Consider the following 23,015-nt stretch of genomic DNA (forward strand, 5'->3'; position numbering starts at 1 on the left):
ATATGAGTATAGTTGTATGTATGAAAGAGTAAAGAAGTGTATGTGCATGGGTATGACTGTGTCTGTGTAAGAGTATAGTTATGTGAGAGTATGATATTGTACTTGAGGGCAAGTATGATTTACTCCTCAAACGGCCTGTCATAGGTGAGGGGTGGACTCACTGAGTATGGGTGAGAAGAAGACCTCAGACGTGGGACTGGTTCTTCTCCATTTATAGATTGGAATCGGCTTCCCACTTGCTGACTTGCAGTTCAGGCTCACATTCCCATTCAGGACTGGATTGCCCGATAAAGTGCACTTTGGGACAGAAGGGGGCACTAAAGCCATAGAAAGATTGGTTATTAATACAGCAAATACATAGCTATAAACAGTTACAAACTGAATACAATTGCAGCGGCGCAATCTCAAGCAAAGAGTACGAGGATGCTGAATTTCTCCTCGAGGGGATATTCTCCCTACCGTATATACATCCACCCCAGCTGAATTTACAACTATAAAATAGAATTCTGAAATCAGGGGGTAGGCTTATATGTAATAATTTGTTGTGTGTCACCAGTAGTGAATGGTAGACACCGCATTGGGAGGTGGGCGTGGCTTAAGCAGGAACAACAAACTGATAAAAAAATCAATGGGGCAAACGTGAGCACAATATTTATGGTAAACGTGTGCTGCATTTTGGTCTTTTTATTTGTAATTTTTTTTTGCAATACTCTATGCATGGAGAAAAAAAAAGGAAACATCTTGAACAGTACCTAGCGTGTTTTGAAGCCCAGGGACAAAATGGATACAAAATAGAAACAATTACTTTTTTAAAAGACGTAACTAGTAACTGTAATTTTTAGTAACGCGCACAACACTGTTTCTAAAATATTAATTATACAGTTGTAAAAATGTGTTATTTACCTTTGACATCCAAGGTGAGCTCAGCAGTGAGGCCCGGGTTATCGGGGATGATGACTTGGCAGAGGTAACGTCCTGAATCTGCCTCTTTGGTGTTGTTGATAAAAAGGGACACATCACTGGAGGGCATGCTGGAAGTGAACCCAACTCGGCCTTTAAACTGAGAACTCCCCACACTTATGGAGCCTTTCGTGTAAGAGATTATCTAAAAAGGAAAAGAGACATGAGACAAGAGAGATGATGCCCTTTAGCAATGCCTAATGGCTGCTTTTCCAAAAATGTTTACAAATTGGATTATATATATGGGAGTGAAATATATTTTTGTTTTACTCTCTCACGGAAATCGGCTTGAAAAAGCATGGGATACAGATTGTCGCTTTGAACACAGCAAAGTCATAAATTGTGACGTGAAGTGGTCTCTCTCGGGCTTAAACTCCGGCCTGGAGAAAGCAGCTGCAATGCAAAACTTCGGCACATGTTTCCTCCACTTGTTTTCCTCTCTCGCCTGCTACCTGTTTTACAATCGAACTGCGCAGGCCCAAGCTCCGCTCCTTAAAGGGGTAGTTTCACGATATAACTCTGCCTCTTACTACATCCCCAATTTCAACAAAGAAGTGTCGCTTCAGTGCCTCCTGTTGTCCCACAAGGGTAAGAACACAATCCTGTCATAGATTTATTTAATAACCAAGTAGCTATTTTTATTCAGTGATTTCAGATTTTTGTCAGTATATATTTGTAATGGTGTTTTTTGTGGTGAAATAGTCAGCACATTTTCCTAACACGCAAAAGGTCCTCCGGTTCAAGACTGGGTGGAAACATTTGTTGGCCTGAAGAGAGATGGGCGCCAACAGGGTGTACTTTCTCAAGACACACCAAATAAAATGGTGCCCCCATGTACCTGTTGTTCCACATACCCTCATATATATTTGGAATGACACTAAGGGATATTATTAGCTACTGTTGCTCAGGCCAGAGGACGGCTGCGTTGATTTGGTATATTGCATTTTACCTATCTATTGCGTTGTTTCACATTTCCACATGAATCTACCTTCAACTGTGATAATTTACTTTACCTCGTAAAAGGCTGCTGTTTTATTTGTCCAGACGCTCCCCTACTTACGAACATTCGGGGATGTCGAAAAAATATCCGGACATTGCTGTAAGTTGGGGCAGCGCGGCGGCACAGTGGTTATCGGGTGTGCGGCACAGTTCTGAGGTCATGAGATCGAACCTCTGGTGTGGAATTTGCATGTTCTCCCCGTGTCTGCGTGGGTTTCCTTCGGGCACTCCACTTTCCTCCCACATTCCCCCAAACATGCATGCCAGGTTAATTGGCTGGTCCAAATTGTCCCTAGGTGTGAATGAGTGAGTAAGTTGTGTGTCTCTGTGTGTCCCCTGCCCACTGCCCAAAGATGGCTGGGATGGGCTCCAGCACCCCCGCGACCCTACTGAGGATAAGCGGTGCAGAGAATAGATGGATGGCAGACTGAAGGTCTGAATTGATGTGTTTTCTTACCAGCTGGGTGCTGTTGGAAACCAGATTCCAGAGAATTGTGTTTGTGCTCAAGTCAGTAGAGGGCATCGGGTTGTATGAAGCTTTCAAGACAACCATCTCACCTTTCAGTACGTCCACGTGAGATTGGGGCATCACAATCTCCCCCCATATACCTGCATGGAAGAACCATAGAAATCGGTTAATGACTTACCATATTTATTTGTTTGTAACACACTTTTTTGTACCGAGAAAATAACTAAAAGTTTGGGTGCGCCTTATACCCGAGGTTGAGGAGTAATGGATGTTCACGGGTCAATGTACAATTTAAGTATTTTTTGTCTTTTGCACCAATAGGGCAGGGGTCAACATAAAGAATAAATAATTTCTGATATAGGTAGGTTATTTTTCTTTTACTAATATGGTCGATTTTAATCTGCTCCTCTCCATTCAAAATGACGATCAGAGGAAAAGAAAGGTGAAACAAACCATAATGACAGTACAGTGTTTTTGCATTGGTACATCCTCATTAAACAGTTATACTCATATGAGCAGGGAGCCAGGCACGAAGTAATCCCCCTACCAGGATGACCAGCCAGCAATAGATGATTTAAGGACATCAACAGGTGATCAATGTTCCTTCTAAACTGCGCGTGCAGAAAATGTATCCGGCGCATAGAAAATCAGGGCCCGAAATTGTGAATTCAGTAGCAAATTCAGCCAAAATGACTGAATACAAATACAAATAACACAGGTTCCCTTGGTCGGTGTGTTTCAAAAGCGATGTTTTGAAGTCAATGTCGAAGTTGCAGAGTTAAGTCCAATGCCACAGTGGCTAATAGGGAAGAAGGTGCGATTTCTCATGCCAAGGTGGAGTTTGGGCTGGCCGCAGTGGCCGGGTGAGAAAAATGTGCCGAGTTAGGTAGGTCGGTGGGTAGGTAGATCAGTCACTTGCACTATCTAACCTTACCTGTGCATTCATTGCCTAATCATCTATTTGGCCACTGATTCAGGAAATAAATCACTTTATTCATGGCCCCATGTATTCAACAACGTGGTACTGTAAAAATAGTGCGATGATGAGATAAACTCTGAAGCCTTTTCCTCTGTAATCTATAACCCTATAATTTATTCCCCACTTGCAGTACGTTTAGTATTGCATATTATAAGTTGTAGTGCAGGATTTCTAGAGATTATTTTACTCTGTAACAGAAACTGTCACAAGTTTGTTTAAAATAAATGCTTGATTAAGGATATTATTTGTTAGTGTATTGTGAAAATATAATTAATCTATAACGACGATGTTGTCTTCTACCAGTGACCAAGACGATCTGGATTGAAGATTAAATGGGTAAAACAAGATCGGTCAGACAAAGAAACCAGGATTTAGAAAAAGGAAATTTCCTCGTACAAAAATTACGGCGTACATATATTGTAATGATCAAAACACGTATAAAATATGAGGAAAACCTATACGTTGAAGGGTATTTTCTACTAGATACATGCTTGAATGCTTTTTAACTGATAATGACATTTATTTTGTGCATTTTAACTTAAGGTAATCTTAATTTTATTTCAACAAAACCTCTTTTTTATTATAATTGAAGTATGAATTTGTGAGACAACCCAGTAGGAAAAGCCGGTACCCAAACAAGCAGCAAGGTCAGAGGACTTCAATGAGCAGAGAATAAGCTGCAATGTCAAAAGACTGCCAGAGGGGAGCAGCAGAGAGCTAAAATGCAGTTGTTCCTTCTGCTCAAAGTCATAAGGACAAAAGTTGACAGATAAATGGGGGAAATCAATTTCTTACTTCAGATTGTGGTGGTTAGTTACCACTTTTTCAACGATTCGCTTGTAGTTAGATATAATATCCAATAGAAAGTGGAAATCAGATACATATTTTGTTTACATTCTATTCCAATTTTCTTCAAACTGAAGGATGTTGGGGTATTCTTGCACAAGGGTTGATTACCAATGAAGTAAATGCTAATCTTGCTAATGCAATAGACCCACAACTAATGCCACACTGCAATTCTAAATATCTTCACCCTCCTTATGCATGAGCTGCTCCATGCATACCTAATTACATAAGTGGGTATCAATGCACCAAAAAGGGGAAAAGTTTAGGATGGTAGGGGGTGGACGATACTGGGATTTTATTATCGATCCAATCCAAGTGAGTTCAGTGATACCACTTTGATATCGATATGTTTTGCTTGGAAATGTCATTATCAATAAATAGTAGAACATATCTCACTTGGGGTATTTATAATCAGGTTAAACATATTTTAAGCCCTGAAAATGTTCTATTATTAATAAAATACCTACTAAGCAAACTCTCACTAAGGAAAAAAAATATAAATATTTATATTAAAACTTTTTTAGAACAAAAATCAAGAGAGTCAAACCAAAAAGCTGCAATGTAACAAAAACACATATCTAACAAATTCAACATGACAAATATATTATCCATTGCACAACATTTTTAATATAAAGTCAAAGTGCAAATAGTGTAAACAATACAGTGTAGAAAATAATAATATCACAAAATACAAATACTTTCACTACAACATGAACTGAAGTCCTGAGAGTTAAACCAAACAAAAGCAGCAATGTGACAAAAATACAAATACTGTATAACAATATCGCTAAGCCCACTGAAATACCTTCCATTTTATAAAATTTTGAAAATAAACTCTGTAGTGCAAATCAAATGTAACCCCGAATGGATCAAATTTGAAAGTTATGTATAATATTATGGCCCACAACAACGTTATTATGGTGATAGTTAAAATGGTAAGACAGAATCTATGCAAAGACAAAAGTACGTGCTTATTATCAATAATATAAATACTTGGATTGATCCGCCAACCCCTATTAGATGGGAAGCTTTGTTATGGTTGTTTGGACTTCTGCACAATTCTGGTTATTTTTTATGCTTATTGTTGATGTTGATGATGTATTTTCTACAGTGGAAGGACTAATGTGTTACAAATAATCGCGTTCCTGGAATGCAATTACTTTTCTTAGTACCAAGTACTGCGTTTTTAATACAATTTTGTAACTAAACTGTCATTACAATATGGCGCGTTACTCTGCTTCTATTTAAAATAGATCATTAATTTCTCCTCATGGCGATATTCTCCCTACACAGACGCTGCCCTACTTACGAACAAGATCTTTTGTAAGTAGTTTGTTCGTAAGTTGCTTCAGTGCTATATTTTGTATGGAATGTATGTTTATGTAAGTAATTTAAAGGCTTGTATAAGTAACCTGTATTGTTTTGTAGTAAAATAATAAACATTTCATTAAATAAAATGCTCTATAAAGATAAATGAAGTTAAGTTTAACTTACTTTTGGAAGATGAGCTTCAAGCGAATAAAAAAAGAAATTTAAAAAAAACTCACTATTTCTGTGTGTTCCAACTTAAATTACTCAATGTTAGTAGCATCTGCAGTAATTATTTCGGTTAGAGACAAAACATCAGAGTATCAACTTTCAAAACTGCCCGTATTCTCTAAACGATTAAACAACAGAATTCAATTTACTTGGATTAAGATTTTACAGGATTCTGAAGATGTTAAGTTTAAGTAAACAGGGCCCTCATCAGAGGAGCTTTGTTAAAGTTGCGGTGTAAAAGTGTAAAAGTCCTTGAAAAAAGTGCAGTGTCTCGCGATTACACAATTGCACTAAGTCACATCGCGATTAGATTTCAGTTAATCCTCCAGCCCTACTCACTGCCCCTACATATGAGGACAACCAGACCATTTTTTATTACACTCAGTATAGTAAAAGTACATCTGTATTAAGGCCTGTATATAACTCGATGGGGGCCAAGTGTACAGAAGAGCGACAAAGCCCCGTGGAAAGTGATCTGAAGTGAGTAGGTGTGCGTATCAGTTTCCTTGTCACTCTGGAGAGAAACGAAGCAGATCAGCTTCAGTGGAAAGTGTAGGCTTAACTCCCTGGGTACTTGCAATAATTAAATGCACCTTAGTTCAAAATATCCACGGAGCGTGTCTGAAAAAAAATATTGTGGAGGGGGCTAAAACAGCAGTTAGCGGCCTAGAAATGGAATAATGTGGGTTCAAACGGTGGGCACAAGCGACCCTCGAAACAGTTTTCAAAAAAGGGATGTTAAAGGGACAGTGTGTATTATTTGAGCACCAGACGTTGCTGAATTGTGCCTCCGGAAACAAGTGGTAATAATACAGGGTAGAATACAAACTACGGAAACTCAAAGTGAAAAAAAGAAGCATTTTCCTTCTTAGGTTTTGTCCGAGTACCTGTTGGTGAACCTCATAATGTCCTCTCTCTAGCATCATATCTCTCTCTTTTTCTTTGTCTTCTCTCGAGCATCATCTCTCTCTCTTTTTCTTTGTCTTCTCTCGAGCATCATCTCTCTCTTTTTCTTTGTCTTCTCTTGAGCATCATCTCTCTCTCTCACCCTCTTTAGTCTTCTCTCTCTCTCTTTTTCTCTGTGTGTGTGTGTGTGTGTGTGTGTGTGCAAAAAATGACTACTTTAAGATCTAACCGGTTGCCATTTTATTTCTCTTTCAGTCGACAAGTCCAATTTAACGAAGGCGCACCAAAAAATAAACATCGACTAATTAAAAATGCTGCTTACGTTGAAAATCAAACCCGACCCAAAGATCCCAAGAGCTATGTTTTATTTAAGGCGACAGGTGTTTTTTGCAAAAAAAAAAAATCTTTGGTTATGCAAGACTATTTCAGCACTTATTCTTGGGGTTGTTCTCAGACGATCTTGCATTTAAAATTCCTCTGCCCGTGAGTTTTTGTTTACCCCAAAATGTCTTGTTTTCTCCTCCTCCGACTCTTGTTAAAACATCAGAGAAAATGTTAAGCGAGTCAAACATTGTCGCCATCTGGATGGAATCTGTAAAAAAATGCAAGTTGCGAGCACCGGCAGAGACATGAGAGATGTACTTTTTAGGTGTTGCTCAATAAATGATGAGTGACAATGGTTGTTGAACAGCAGGAGGTAGAGTACTGAGGACCATAAAAGAGTTATGAGCTTAAAATCAAATCAAAATGCTACTTCTTTGCTTGAACATTCAGGAAATGTAAAATGGGTTTAAACATCTGGAAATCTCCCAAGTGTAATCTATCAGTTAGGCGGTGTTCACGGCAATAGAGCAACCAGTAAAGGATACCGGATTAATGATTTCTGAACTGATGTGTTTTCGCCAATATCAGAGAACCACACTGAGACTAAAAAGACTCCGGAAACCATGACAGGAGATCTGGTGTGTCGGACGAAGTCATCGTTTAAGAAGGTAAAGAACTTATCAACTGATTACTATTATAAAATACAATGGAAGTACTGTAAATTCCAGAGCACCCGATTATAAACCGCATGAGTACATTTAAGGAAGAAACTCAACCGCACCGGATTTTATGCCGCAGACCTGAAAAATCATAAAAATGAACCCATTTAGGTTTATTTCTTACATTTGAAAATAATCAGCAAGTAAATGTGTAGAACAAAAATGTAACACAAAGCAGTAAAAAAAAAAACAGTCAAATTGCATTAACATATAAGCAAGAGTGCTACAAAAACACTCAAAAGAAAACTCAATGTACTATACAGACTGCGGTAAGAATCCCATAATATTACAGCAGCCTGTACATATGCTAAGTCATGCAACCGATCTGAAACTCTCCCATCCTTTGTGCGCATCACAAAGTGACAGAGAGACCAAATACTGCTACTACTACTCGACTCGTGTCATTCGCGAACAAAACGTCTCTATGAGCCGGCTCTTTGGAAATGAGCGAAGGGAGCCAGCTCCCCACTTATCAACAGCTGGTTCCCTCCGAGATGCCTTTTTTTTCTTGTGATTGGTCAAAATGCATTTTAGTGGATTCTGTGTTGTTGACTTTAAATTTGTTTAGCATAAAAGGGTTAAATTACTTTGTATTTTTCTTTTTATGGTATTTTTAAAAACATATTTTGATGATATTTCCTCTGATTTTCAGTGTTAATGTCTTTATATAAAATGTAAAGTTTATCTTTTTTTCTTGGATTTGCTCCCTCAAATCTTGCAGATTTAACTTCCCCCTATATTCCGGTCCGGAGCCTTCGGTCTCAAAACGCCGGTCTACTAGTGATCCCAAGAGTCAAAAAGAGATCCGCAGATTTGAGAGCGTTCTCCATTCGGGCCCCGGTGCTGTGGAATGCTCTCCCCTCTGATATTCGATCTGCAACCTCAGTGGAACTGTTTAAATCTAGGCTTAAAACACACTTCTATTCTATAGCTGATGAATGACCTATATTTCATGTCTTTCATTTCATATCTATATAGAGCAACATCCAGTTTGTCCTGGTCATCCAGGAAGGGGGATTACCTCATGTTCAGTCCCTTCTCAAGGTTTTTTCATTTACCTCATGTTGAGGTTTTGAGTTTTTCCTTGGGGAGGGTGTCATAATAGTCTGTAGTCTGTAATAGTCCAGGATCTGTGCAGCCCTTTGAGACTCGTGATTAACGGCTATACAAATAAAATGACTTGACGTTTTTGACATGCTGATCAATTACCGATTGTGCACTTTCAAAAAAAATCTCTTTTGTAAAGGGGGTGTGTTTGAGATGAAGAACAGCAATGGCTTGTAAATTGAATGCTTGTGCACAGCGTGTTTGTAACCGGGACAGTGCAATTGTTAGGAGAGGACACGAAGCGACGCATCAGCCTGGAGAAGGAGATTAAACTGTCATCGCATTCCTCTGCTGAGTGAATTAGCTTTAGAGTTAAGTGTGTACTGTACACGGACGGGAATTGTACTCCGTGCTCCTTGGCGGCCATCGTATAGTGTTATTTCCCTTGATGAAAGTCTCTCCGGGGTGTGTCCGTGTTTCCTTTTTGCGCATATCTCAAGATTACACCATTTTAGATTGATGCTGTTTACGTCTCTGAGGTCCGATTGCAGATAAAGAAACGTTTGAGAGGTGGATGCTGAAAACTTTAGCGAAGCTCGGAGTCGGGAGGACTGGGTTGGTCACTTCCTCTGATAAGCTTATCGGCAGTTTTGCCGTCAAGAGATACAAAGTGCTTTGACTTGTATGAAATACAAGATGCCACAAGAACAAAAAAAAACCCCCAAAACTCTTTGCTAAAAGGCACATTGTGGATTATTTGACTCACTTGTTGGCGCTGTATGTTGTAGCGCAACCAAACGAGTGCCAGAAATCAGAAGGAAGAAAACTACAGAGACTCAAAGTGACCAAAAGACACAGTTTTTACTTATCCAGCCTTTTTGAGGTTTCTGGGTACCCGTTGGAGCAAGATAGCAGAGAATTATGTAAGCTCCCTTTTGCTGATGCTCATGGTATGTATATTAAAAACTAATTTCTCAACCTGCAAGTACTTTGAGTGCATGTTATGATAGTTTATTTATTTTTACTTATTGTTCATATCAATACCAAATATTTTTTGTTGATTTTTGTTATACCACTAGGAGGCGCTAAGTAATACACTGTCCCCTTAAAAGAAACACTCTATATCAGGGGTTTCAAACTCACAATTGCGGCCCCAGGATGATAGTTTAAGGCCCAGTAACCTAGAATGAGAGTTAAAGGGACAGTGTGTATCTGCCACTATGTCCCGGTCCGAAGCCTACGATCTGAGAGTGCTGGTCTTCTGATGATCCCGAGAGCAAAGAAGTCTTCTGCTGGTTCGAGAGCGTTCTCCATCCGGGCACCGGTGCTGTGGAATGCTCTTCCCCCTGAGATTCGATCTGCAACCTCAGTGGAAATGTTTAAATCTAAACTTAAAACTCACTTCTACTCCATTGCATACGAATAACCTACTCCTCTTGTCGGTTGAAAATAGTTTGTGTAATATAGTGTAACAATCTGTGAAGCCCTTTGAGACTCTTCGTGATTTAGGGCTATACAAATAAAAATGACTTGACTTGACTATTATTTGCCCACTTGATGTCGCTGTATTTTTTGGTGCCCCCGAAAATGGGTGATAAAACACAACGGAAGACGACAAAATACGGAGATTCAAAGTGACCAATCAAACCTTATTACTTTTAAAAAAGAGGAGAAATAAGAAATAAAAAATAAAAAAAGGATAAAAAGAAAAAAAAAAGAAAAAAAGTTACTCAAGAAAAAAGTACTGTCAAACCTCCCATTTTGATCCTGTTATGTATTATATGAATAAAGTTGGTTGGTTGGTTGGATCCCTTAACCACTAGGGTCTAAGTGGCACCATTACCTGTGGTGTGTCTTGAGCAAGTACAGCCTGGTGGCAACCATCCCTCTCCAGGCCAATCTATGTTTCCGCCCTGTGTCGAACCGGGGACCTTTCGCTTGTTAGGCAAATGTGCTAACCACTGCACTACAGAAACACAATTAATGATGACCAAAACTAATTTCTCTGGAAGGGCATCATAAATGTTTCCAGTTGTCACTCCGGTGTTTTGTACTATGAGCACATGCCATTATTCTAAGTCACACTGTATTTAGAGCCATAGTGGTAAAAATCTAGCAAAACGTAGCCACTTGTAGTCCAGAATTTAGAGTTAACAGTTGTGATTGCTTTTGGCTACCCATTACAAACTGTTGGCTAACACAATGTAAACACAACTGCGTTCCAATTTTTCAGTGAGTATCAATCTACTTATTCTCCTTACTTGAAGCCTTATAGTCATGAAGTATTTTTTTCCAAATCCATCTTTAGCAAGACATTTTGCATAGTCAGAACAAAGGCGTTTCATCATAAGGCAAAGGCCAGTGAGTTAAGCAATCCAGTCCCCATGGTATTTTTACATCATGCTAACAAGCTTGGAGCAACGCATAACGACACCAATGTACCACTTTGGGGATTTTAATTAAACTAGGGTCATTTTCTAGCTTTTCCCATTGTAACCCCTTAGAGCCAAAAACAGCTTGGTCCTTTGACTGTGACCCAAGTTTCAAGACATGATGCAAACGTAATCAAATTTTAGTGGCTGATCACAGCGGATGATTCGCAACTTTTTCTATTGTTTTGTTAGCCATTGTACACACACATATCCACACATACACCAAGACGACTTCAGTCCTGGAAGCCAAGGCAGACCTCATCATCTGATAATTATAATAGAAGAAAAACAATCACATAGTTAACGGGATAGCACGGCAGAGATCAGGGAGAAAAACAAAAACAGAAAAAAACAACTAATTTAAGTGGGAGGATGCGGTGGTGGTGATGCTCTGGGTAGAGAGAGATAACATCTTCAACTCGAGCCTGGATTCCACCCCCAAAAAGTCCATTGTTACGTTTGGTTTAGAACCAGGCTTCTCTCTTAGTGGTCTGCAACCTTTTCTATACCACGGACCGGTTTGATGTCTGAAAATATTTGCACAACCCGGCCAATTAACATTATAAATCCACTGCGTAAATCACTAGACCATTAGGGATCTAGAATTCTAGATGACATGGGAAAAGGCATTATATTTCATCACATCATTACAGTATTCTCGTTTGTGGGATGCCGTGGTCTGTCTCACCTCTGAAGAGCGGGATGGCGCATTACACCAAAAAACAACCGTGACCAGATGATGAAGGTACTGTATCTGAGTGAGTTTAGGAGGCTTCTCCTGCTACTGGTAACAAAGGAAACCAGTATTATGCCCAAGACACATCACAGGAAGCTGTGCCCCAATAACACTGGTAGTTAAAGGATCCTTGCACCATGAGAAAAATTGTACAATGTTGATATGGGTCAACTCTTTCCCATAACACTCCATTACAACGTTGTACAATGTCACACTGTAAGCAAAAATAGTGTTGTGAAGAGATTAAATCCAAGACTTTTTCCTATGTCAAACGCAATCCTAGTCGTCAAATGGCTAGGATTTGGTGCTCTCACTGCAGCAATCAGGGTTCGAATCCCATTGCATCCAAAATCCTGAGCAAAAGTGGTCCGTGGTATTTGTCAACTCATTAATCATTGCTCAAATTGCGTATAATTTCTGGATGAAAAAATGTGTGTATACATTAAACCAGTACAAGCAAACATACGGGAACTTTTGTTTCTTCCCCAAACCAAACATTTTACAGCCCTGTATCGGTCTGCGGCCCGGTGTTTACCGTCTACTGCTTGTTGAAATAATAAATATATAATTACATATTACAAATACTAAAACAATGCATATATCAATGAATATTCTTAATAAAATAAACAGTTTAAAAAAGACTTGGCTATTTCATTGAAATATCGTAATGCAGGAAAGCTTAACACTGGTGGAGTGCTACAGAATATATTAGTATAATGAATAATTCCATCGCGATGGTAACTGACGCTAATTAGCTTGGCACATCACGTGTTTTCGGATCATGTGACTGTTTAAGATGGCTACTACCAGTGAGTCAGATAGCGATTGCAAAGACAACCACATACAACTATTACTAAAGGAAACGCCAATGCCGTGTGGTGTGAAATCTGAGCCCTATGTTTTCATATGACAGTGCTAGGACAACCATAATGTGGAAAATTAAGCTAGATTCCAACACAGACATGAGCAGTTGTCTATTTGTGTTGTTGTCATTGGTGTTTCATTTGCCTGTCATCGCTCCTCGAGGATTAAAGGACACTTCAGCAACCTGACAATGACTGTGAAGAAAGGAAAACTGTAGCGTTTTGATAGGAATGCTGAATATTCCAGGAAGAACTGGCATTCAATGATTTAAAAAAAGGTTCATATGCACAAACACATGATTTTCAAGATCTATATAACATGCATTAAAAATAGAGATGAAACAGGAACTTTGTCACATACACTAATGATGCAGAGGACCAGTTTTGTTTTTTGAAAAGATGAAAGCATCTCATTAGGCAATGAATGAGTCTACCACTTGATAATGACACACTCTGATCCTCCCATTGAGCACAGACATCTTGGATTAGGGAGAGACCTGCAGGCACAGATGCTGATGTTTTGATAGCTTCTGTGAGTCAGTGTTGTGCACTTACATCATTAGTGGTGATTGTTTAATTTATTTAGTGTAAACAACACTTTCCTAATTAAGTTTAGATTCTAATTAAATAATTTCAGCAAAGCGAATCATACTGCTGATATTTGTATTTTTTAATTTGTTTTACATTTTGGATACCAACTGCCAGTGATGGGCCGTCAGGCCCTACAAGGCCTTCTCTGCTGGCCTGAACATATCTGAATCATGTAATGTTAATTATATTTTCTACATGAATACTTATCAAATAGTTCCAAATTCAAACCTCCTGTGTAGAGTTTGCATGTTCTTCCCGTGCTTGCGTGGGTATCTTCCGGGCACTCCGGTTTCCTCCCACATTCCAAAAACATGTCAGGTTAATTGGCCAGTCCAAATTGTCCCTAGGTGTGACTGAGCGAGTGGATGGTCTGTCCTTGGGTGCCCTGAGACTGGCTGGCAACCAGTTCAGGGTGTCCCCTGCCCACTGCCCAAAGACAGCTGAGATGGGCTCCAGTACCCCTGCGACCCTACTGAGGCTAAGCGGTGCAGATAATAATAATAATAGTTTCAAATTGTCAGCTTAATTCTATATCTTTTTCCTCTTGCTGCTTCCAGATGTGTGTTTTCATTTTTAAGCATCTAACCAATCACATTTAGTTGCTAGGCTAAGGAAATCTACCCGCAGGCCTTCACAATCAGTTCTGCAGGCTCTGTCACATAGCATAAGATTAGTTTAGCCAATCAGATTCAGAGTTAGCAGACCTTAGGACACGGTCAGGGGTTTTTACAAACTATGATTGGCCAGAGGGCTGTAATGGAAGTATCACAGCGAAAAGGTAAAGAAAAAAACGTGATCAGTCAAACGGACACGTTCAACCCTAAATCAAATAACAACCAGAAAAAAAGAGGAGAGGCTGAACCTCCTGCATTAGCTTTGGTGATGATAGAACATGAACTTCTTGATGTTTGAAACGCACCAAGAATCTGTACTACAAAGTCATTGAAAACTATGGATGGATGGATTTGCACACAAATAAAAAGGATTTTTGGTAAGTAAAATGTGGTTGTGATCCTAAATAATGCAATTTCATGAGGTTATTATTGATGTCTTTTATATGTGTCACAGCTGTAGCTACAGGAAATGTTTTATAGCTATAACATATACAGTAGTTAGTGTGCGTTGGATTGATTCAGACATAGCACTCTTGAAGGCCTGGATGTGAAATGCACGGCCCGCCACTGCCGGACACTGTTGGTGAGATCTCAAAGCCGGATTAATTAAGGAACTGAGTGCCCACTATAGAGTCTTCATTTCACACAATTCTTAATTTTCTCATTACAAAGATGACATTTGAGAAGTTATTGAATGAGTCATTACAGATAAAACAGAGCTGGTGTATGGACTTTGCAAAGTGTGCACAGGGATTTTTTTCTACATTTTTGTAGTACTGTAGGTATGTAAAAATATGGCTTCAAAGAGAATATATGAAGCCGGAGGAGACGAGGAAGGTTCACTACTTCAACCCCCACCCTAAATAACAAAACAGGGTTTCGGGGCAAACTACTGTGTTCCTGGTTGGATGATTCCAATTAAAATCAAAGGACATTGAATATCTCACTTGGGAATTGTTTATCTTGAACACATTGGGTCAGTATAAACACTATTGGCAGGACAGGAAAGGCCTACGGAACAAAAATAGAAGCAGTTGGAAATTATTTAAAAACTAAACATAAATATGACATTTATAGTCATTTAATCATTAATTTTCAAATCACTTTTCAAGTAAGGGTGGGCAATACATGGAGTTCACATACATTAGTGTTCGTATCGATCAGATACTGATATTTTTTGTTTGGAAATGTTATGAATACGGAAAAAATGTATCCGCCCCCCACCTTTAGTTAGTTTGTAATTACAATAAATGCAGTACAATGATTTTAGGAACTAAAAATTTTATATTTTTTGATTGAATAACTACAATGCAGTTTTTCACAGTATAAAAATAAATGTAAACATTTCTATTACAACTGTTTCAGAATAAAAGCCAAAAGAGACAAACAAAAAAACAGCAATGTAACAAGAACTACAAATACTTTATAACAACTATAACATCAACAATTACATAATATTTTGAAAATAAAGTTAGTGTCAACTGTCTTTCATTGGCACTGTTGCCGTAGTGACTACTGGTATAAAGATTTTTGTTTGTTGCATCTTGTTGCGCTCTGCAAATTGAGTTTTCCATGTGTTTATGTACATTTCTGGTGTCGCCACAGTAGCAAACCACTTTAATACACAAATTTGACCTAACTTTGTCCTTTTCTGTAGTTGGAAAAAAAGGTCCACATCCCACTGGCCTTCCTGTTTGCTTAAGTCATTTTTGGCTTCTGGTAAAGGAGATTGCATAAATCTAGCATTCTCCTCTGCCTAGCAGGCAGGATTCAATGAGGAAATTGGTGGAAAAGTGAACTATCGATCCCAGTCGATAGAATTGATCCGATCCAAGTACTTGCTTAGTATTGAGAAAATTGATATTTGGATCAATATGGCCGCCCTTTTTTTCACACGAGTGGCGTGGGGGGATTCGAAGTGTAACATTATTTATATTACCCCCTGTATACGCACTACTCAATGTTTATAGTATGAGGATTAAAACAAGGCGGCATGGCGGATGGGTGGTTAGCGCCAGCCCTACTGTGCAGAGGTTCAAGTCCAGCTACTGCAGCCTCCCCGTGTGGAGTTTGCATGTTCTCCCCGTGCTTGTGTGGGTTTCCCCCGGGCACTCCGGTTTCCTCCCAGATTCCAAAAACATGCATGTCAGGTTAATTGACCGGTCCAAATTGTCCCTAGGTGTGAATGAGCGAGTGAGTTGTCTGTCTCTGAGTGGCCTGCGGCTGGCTGGTAACCGGTTCAGGGTGCCCCCTGCCCACTGGATGTGAGCTCCAGCAGCCCCCGTGACCCTTTTTTTTTTTCTCCGATAAACCTTGCACATTTTCTTCATCAATGTTTTTCAAGTCTATAGGGTTTTATGCAAGTCAATCGTGGGAGGTTTTGTAATTGCACTCCCAAAAGAACCCACTGAAGGTATTTTTCGACAGTGCTGGTTTTTTTTCATATTCCGAAAAGAAGTATTTTTTGCTGATGCAAAGTGTGATGCTGTACATATACAACACAGAATATATGTACATGGTCTTTTGCTTTAGTATATACGTATTTTATTGTATCTCTATTTTAAACTTTTTATAAACACTGTCCACCGGGGTTGCAAAGAAAATGTTGTTGAACTTTTTATGTTAATGACAATAAAAACAATCTTTAACCTTGAATCCTGAAGCTTGAAATAATGCAATGCCTTCTGAAAATGATCAAAACATTCATAGAGTTACTTTATCTTTTGATTGGTAAATGCACCAGAGAAAATCCAGGATTAAAATAAGATTAGCAAATAAGCGTGTGGAAGCTGCAGCTCTACTAAACAGGCAAGAAAAGAACCGCCTGACGGACCGACTAACAACGGGTCAACATGCAATTCAGCAAAAAATAAGCTTTAAGACCATTCTTTTTTTTTTACTGTTTTATTGGTTAAAACTGCAGAATTTTGGTTCGGACACTCAAAATAAGGAGAGAAGGCATCAATGGATTTTAAACTTGCAAGGGAAAATAGTGAGAGAAGCCTTTAGATAAGAGAATTTCAATCCCGATTTCTGACGACCTCCCTGACCCTTCTCGTTTTATTACAAAGACAGATCAGCCATAAGGGATGTGGATATCAAAGAACAGCAAAATGATTGGCTGATAGGGACAATGATGTAAAAGTCAAAACAACTAACAACAGTGCGCAAAAAAAGTCTAAATAAGGAACTTGCATAATATATAACCTCTTTTGAAAAACAGAATTCACTTATTATTTTACCATTGCGCAGACCTAATTGACACTGTAATGGTAAAAGTATCGAATTTTGTGGGAAAAAAAAGCGTAGTAAAGCATTCTCATGAAATACAAAATCTATTTCATTGCTTCTTAAATGTACCAAGAATCGCCAATCATCACAATCATCAAACGTCTCAGTTAGGACATTGGTATGGAACTTGTGACATTTGAAGTACCATCAAATACATGTAAGGATTTGCACTCACAGTCAGGATGGGCAATAAATCAGATCGAAGCAAATATAAGGGAAGTATCGATCAATACCAATCCGATTTCGATACTTTTTTGCTGGGAAATATCATGATCATTTGATATTTATACCCTTCCCCCATTGAGTTAGTTTAAAATTATGATAAGCAAGGCACAAAGATTTTAGGCACTAAAAATGTTTCATTTTTATATTAAACGAATGAATGAATGAAACTATTTCGAACATGATAAAAAAACAAAACTATGATAACGTATAAATAGCTACATTGCAACCGTTAACAGTTTAAACAAATACATAGAAACATTTTTCATACAACCATATCAGAAGTATACCCAAGAAAGTCAAACCAAAAACCAGAAATTCTAGAAAAAAGAATACTGTACAGTATAGCTATGTCAACTAGAGATTTAAAGTACATTCCATTGCACAATATTTTAAAAAAAATAAGTCAGTAATGCAACTATAGCTTCAAATGTCTCTCATTTGTTCTGTTGTCATGCTCAACATAGATTTAAAGGATTTTGTTCAGTATTTTTTTCATGTGTTCATGTCAATTTGTGGTGCTGCAACAGTAGCTGACCACTTTACCACAGAAATGACACCTGGCATTGCCCTTTTCTGTAGGCAAAAAAAAAACATCCACACTGTGCTGCATTTCCTGTAGGGATGGGTGCAAAGATTTGGCCCTCCCTTTTGCCTGGCAGTGGGATGCAGCAGCAGGCCAGGTAGTGAAAGGTGCTAAAAGTGTGCATCTCAGTCACACAAAAGTAGGAAATTTAGAGAGTGGTTGAGGACGCTGGGTGAGATCGCGAAGGGCTGCGCTATCTACATGAAGAAGCAGAGGAAATTTGTGAGGAGCAATGTATAGATCCCAGGACAATAGTATTGATCCGATTCAAGCGCTTCCTTGGAATCAATAATATCAATATTTGTATCGACGCGGCCACCCCTAACTCACAGGCATCTTCTCTACAATGATAGTCACTGTGTAGACATTATTATTATTAATAATAAGGATTGTTGTCCAATTATGTGGTTGTATATAGTTGCTATGAACATATAGTTGTTAGCTAGTGGGCGATCAGCTTCAGCACGTATAGGCCAGCAGAATGAAATTAAGCCCTTAGGGGACACAAACCAACGCTCTAATTACTGTTATTGCGACTATTATTGTCTTTGTGCTGCCTACTTTGAGGCAACAAGGTTGGACAATGCAGATCAACTGGAACTGTGGACTATAATGACGCCGATGAGGTTGATTCTGAAACCAGGGTTCGTAAACCTTTTTCATTGCTAAATTCAAGGACTTTTTAGGACTTTACAAGCCAATTTCTCCAGTACCATTTAAAGAAGAAATCTGTTGTGAATTATGTAGTTGGCAGCACCACAAACATATATATGCGACTTACATATGTGATTTTTAACCTTGCATGGGCATTTATCATTTTACATCTTGGATAAATTGCGAATATATATTTGTTTTCTAAACAGATATCTCCCCATTTAGCTGTTGGCTTAAACCAAGAGTATTATGTAGGGAACACTTTTCAGTTGCAGGAATTTCCCACTGGAAAACGCTTCATTTTTTGCACGGCCCATAAAGAAATGTTCCAATTTTGCCCCGTTTGGGTACTGTATAGCATTCACCTTTCCCTTTGGGCGTGATTCGTAGGGGGTAATGACACTTCATAGGACAATGCTATACATACTAATGTCAGCTGCTGTTAAGCACAAGGAGAGAAGAATTGCAACAGCAAAGCGAAGTCAACAAAGACCAGTGTTGGCGTCATTTTTTGGCAGAGAAGCATGGCAACAATTTCAACCATTTACACTCAGTCCACCCAAAATTCAAGCCCTTTTCAAGGATTTGTTATCAAATATGTGATCCTTTTACAAAAATATTATCATAAGTGTCCAAAAATACTGTTCTTCACAACCTTCAATTATGCCCGACATTTGTAACAAATTTTAAAAGATTTGTTTCCGATTTGTTTTAAAGGAATAATTTACCGTATTTTCAGCACTATAAAGCGCAACGGTTTATAAGGAGCACCCCCCAAAAATGTGATATTTTTTTCATATAAGGTGCACTGCACTTTAAGGTAATTGTATTTAAAACGAAAGGCTAAAAATACCGTATCTGTGCACTGATTGATCAGTAGGAATATATCTGCAATCAATTTTGCAAAACATTAGATGCAGTGGGATTCAAACCTGGACCATGGCAGGGAGAGTGCCACATCATATCCACTAGACCACTAGGGATACAGACAACACATGAAAAGGCATTAGGTTCTATCTCATCATCACACTATTTTGAGTCAAGCTACCAGAGACCAATGTTAGAGAATGGCGAAAACAAAAAAATCCTCCTCAAAGATATAAATACATCTAAAAAAAAACCACGATTAAGGAAACAACGCTTTTGTGTTTCTGATGATGGATCGGACTTTGCGGAACAGTAAACAAATACACAGTAATTATTGTGTTAGTATTGTGTTCAGAGTTTATGTTGTCAAAAAACGATTATCATGGCCGCACCTTTGTTACAATGCTTACCTTGAGCTGTGAAACAGTTAAACAAATTCTGTTTTTTTCATCCTCCAACATTTGTATCTGGTACTGTAATTAAAAATTATTTGATAATGAGCTAAGACTCAACGACTTTCCACATGCCATCTATGTTCCAAGTGGCCTGGCGTTTAGGACTCAGTGCTCTTATGGTCGCGATGGCTGTTTGATTCCCGTCCATTGTTGTGCGAGTGGTCAGCAACATTAGACTGATCAGTAATTGCACAAATACAGTAATTTATGTGTATGCATTTCCAATTTGCACGAAATTATAAGGCGCACGTTTAAATTTCTGTCCAATTTGAGGTTTTGAGGTGCGCCTTATAGTCCGTACAATACGGTACTCTTACTGTCATGCTGGTATTGTCGCAACTGTTGAGAGAATTGTAGGCAAGCATGAAAATCTTACTTTATAGGAGTACTTGGGATAATACGCTAAGTATAATAAGGTGTTGGCACCTCTCTAACTGCACTCAGACTTGATTGGGTTGGATGGCGATGCAGTCAGGTCTTGCCGCTCTAAAGCCCGCTAATCATATTAGTTTTCAATGGCAGTGATGAAGGTATTGCTCCCGGAGGTAAACAAGAACATCTGCGTTTGAGGCGGGGAGATGCTTCAACCAGAAGGACTGGGAGTTGGGAATTTCATGTACAACACAAAACACAACATTGGCTTTCTCAAACAAGTGATGTGAATCCCACTTTAAGCAGAAAAGAAACGGATTAAGCGAGCAACATGAAATAATCCGTTGATGTAAGATTTGAGAGCACGTAAACTAGCAGTGTTTTAGGTTTGGTTATTATTCCTATAATGTCATGAGAAAATATAACAAAAAACAAAAGTAGACCTTGAATACACTTTCCAAAAATATGCCTCTGGTGTGCTAATTTGTGAACGAATGAATGAATGACCCCTAGTATGGATAAGCGCTGCAGAAAATGGATGGATGGATGACTAAATGACAGTGAAAGCAGGACAGTGCATCCTCACCTGCCCTTTCCCTTCCCTGATGGATATGTACTCTATCTACTTCAGCCCAAAACATAATCAAGGACAGGTTACATCCAGGTGCCCAGCAATTTGGCTGGGAAAAATAAAAACAAAAATGGTGCTTTGTGGTCACTTTATGTCTTCGCAGTTTTTATTCTTACTTGAAATTGTTAGCAGAAACATCTAGTGGTCAAATAATATTCACTCTCCATTTAACTTTTATACTAAGGAGAAGGTCTTAAACTATCATCCCGAGGGCCTCAGAATGAGACTCCTGGAATAAGTTATATTAAGTACAGTGATCCCTTATTTTTCACTGGAGTTACGCTCCATCAAAAAACCTGTGATATGTGAAATCCATAAATTAGTACACTTTATTTTGATTTTTAAACAATTATACAATAAAATGCTCTGTAATACATTCCAACCAAAGAACAAAACTTTTACGTCACTGCTAAAGTCCCAAGCAATAGCTTGACAAATAAAAGTGTTTTATACTGTACTGAGTTTCCCACATATATGCACGTATGCAAAAATACACAAAAATTTAGTGCAGGAAAAACAAATCTATCCAGCAAAGCGAAAGAATAAAGGAAAAACTGTGTGCAGAATATAAAATGGGAGATAAAGAACAATTAATTTCAATATCCGTCTTTGCTGATCGACAAGATACTTCCTGGTTTGGCCCTGGCATACATGCACATTTATGCATCCTGTATAAGTCACAGTTTAGAATTTTCCCCCCAAAAAGCTGGTTAAATTTATAAACCACCTCTTTACTCTGCAATGTAATCGCAAGTATTGAATATACAAAAGTATCAGGCGCACCTAAAAACCCCAATTTGGCCAGGGATCTGAAAGTGTGCCTGAACGTGTGCTGGTAGTGGATCTGTGCAATGATTGATCAATCAAAAATCATTGCTGACCAAAATCACATAAATTGTTTGTAACAAATCAAACCCAGGTTGCGGCAGTGAGTGCGCTACCAGGCCACCAGTGGTACAGCTTACGTATGAAAAGGCATTTTACATCATTTTAACACTTTTTTTACTGTGCTAGAAACGAATGTTAGAGAGTCAAGAAAAAAAAGTCTTTCTGAACGATATGAATAAATGCAAAGTCTGATTCGTCATCAGTTGCTTTCCCTTTCGTGCTTTTTTTCTAGCGTTTATATATTTCAGGACTATTTTCTGTTTTCTTCATTTTTGTTTTTTGGTACCATGAATAAAATTAGTACGATAACAAGATCAATTGTATTGTCTTTTCATATGGCATCTGTAAGACTAGTGGACAAGTGATCAGGATATTGTGCTCTCACTGCCGCAACCCGGGTTCGAGTCCTGTAGCATACAATGTTTTGTGATCATGCTCAGTGACATTTTCAACTGATCATTGCAATTATTGCACTACGATATACCCTAAGTGTATAAAACGGTTAGACAAATAAAGTAGCTCTCCATGCGCCTTATAGTCCAGTGCACCTTATATGAAAAAAGTATGACCAAAGACTATTTTTCCTGCGCCTTATATTGCAGAAAATATGGTAAATGATCATTGGAACAGGGAATAAAAGGCACAGGGCGTGCCGGCGAGAAAATTAACACTGTTGTTGAACGGAAGCTTAAAAGACAGAGGACGAACCTTGCAAAGTATTAACCATTTTTTAGGAACGGAAACTGGTGAAAATTTCAATGGCACCATTAGAGAAGATCTCCAATTCAGACGCTTCCCTACCATTCGACTTACGGAGAACTGAAGATACGAAAAAAAAATTCTGGATGTCGATAAATCCTCGGACATTGCTGCAAGTTAGATTTTGGATTGTGTGCACTTTTTTCGGAGTACAGGACAGTACTGTAGTGCTTCTCTCTCCTTATTTTGAGGTCGACCCGCGTTTCCAAATTTTGTCACTGCTTTCTATTCATGTTGGTGGACAACGTAAACCCTTGTGGATTTAG

General features: G+C 38.6%; 1 protein-coding gene and 1 non-coding gene across 2 annotated transcripts in view; both read right to left on the reverse strand.

Moving 5' to 3' along the window:
- Positions 1 to 23,015, reverse strand: part of esama (endothelial cell adhesion molecule a) — a 90,906-nt gene that overhangs the window by 11,650 nt on the left and 56,241 nt on the right. The window contains exons 2-4 of the mRNA XM_088321418.1: positions 2,417 to 2,568; positions 904 to 1,105; positions 162 to 317 (exon numbers count right to left, since the gene is read on the reverse strand). Of these exons, the coding sequence (XP_088177544.1) occupies positions 162 to 317; positions 904 to 1,105; positions 2,417 to 2,568 (510 nt within the window). The remainder of the gene's footprint in view (positions 1 to 161; positions 318 to 903; positions 1,106 to 2,416; positions 2,569 to 23,015) is intronic.
- On the reverse strand, positions 10,692 to 10,764 carry trnav-aac (transfer RNA valine (anticodon AAC)). The gene has a single exon. It is a non-coding gene; the product is annotated as a tRNA-Val (tRNA).

Source organism: Urocampus carinirostris, chromosome 17, assembly GCF_059441175.1.
Source record: "Urocampus carinirostris isolate Australia breed hairy pipefish chromosome 17, RoL_Ucar_1.0, whole genome shotgun sequence".
In the NCBI taxonomy this organism is placed as follows: domain Eukaryota; kingdom Metazoa; phylum Chordata; class Actinopteri; order Syngnathiformes; family Syngnathidae; genus Urocampus; species Urocampus carinirostris.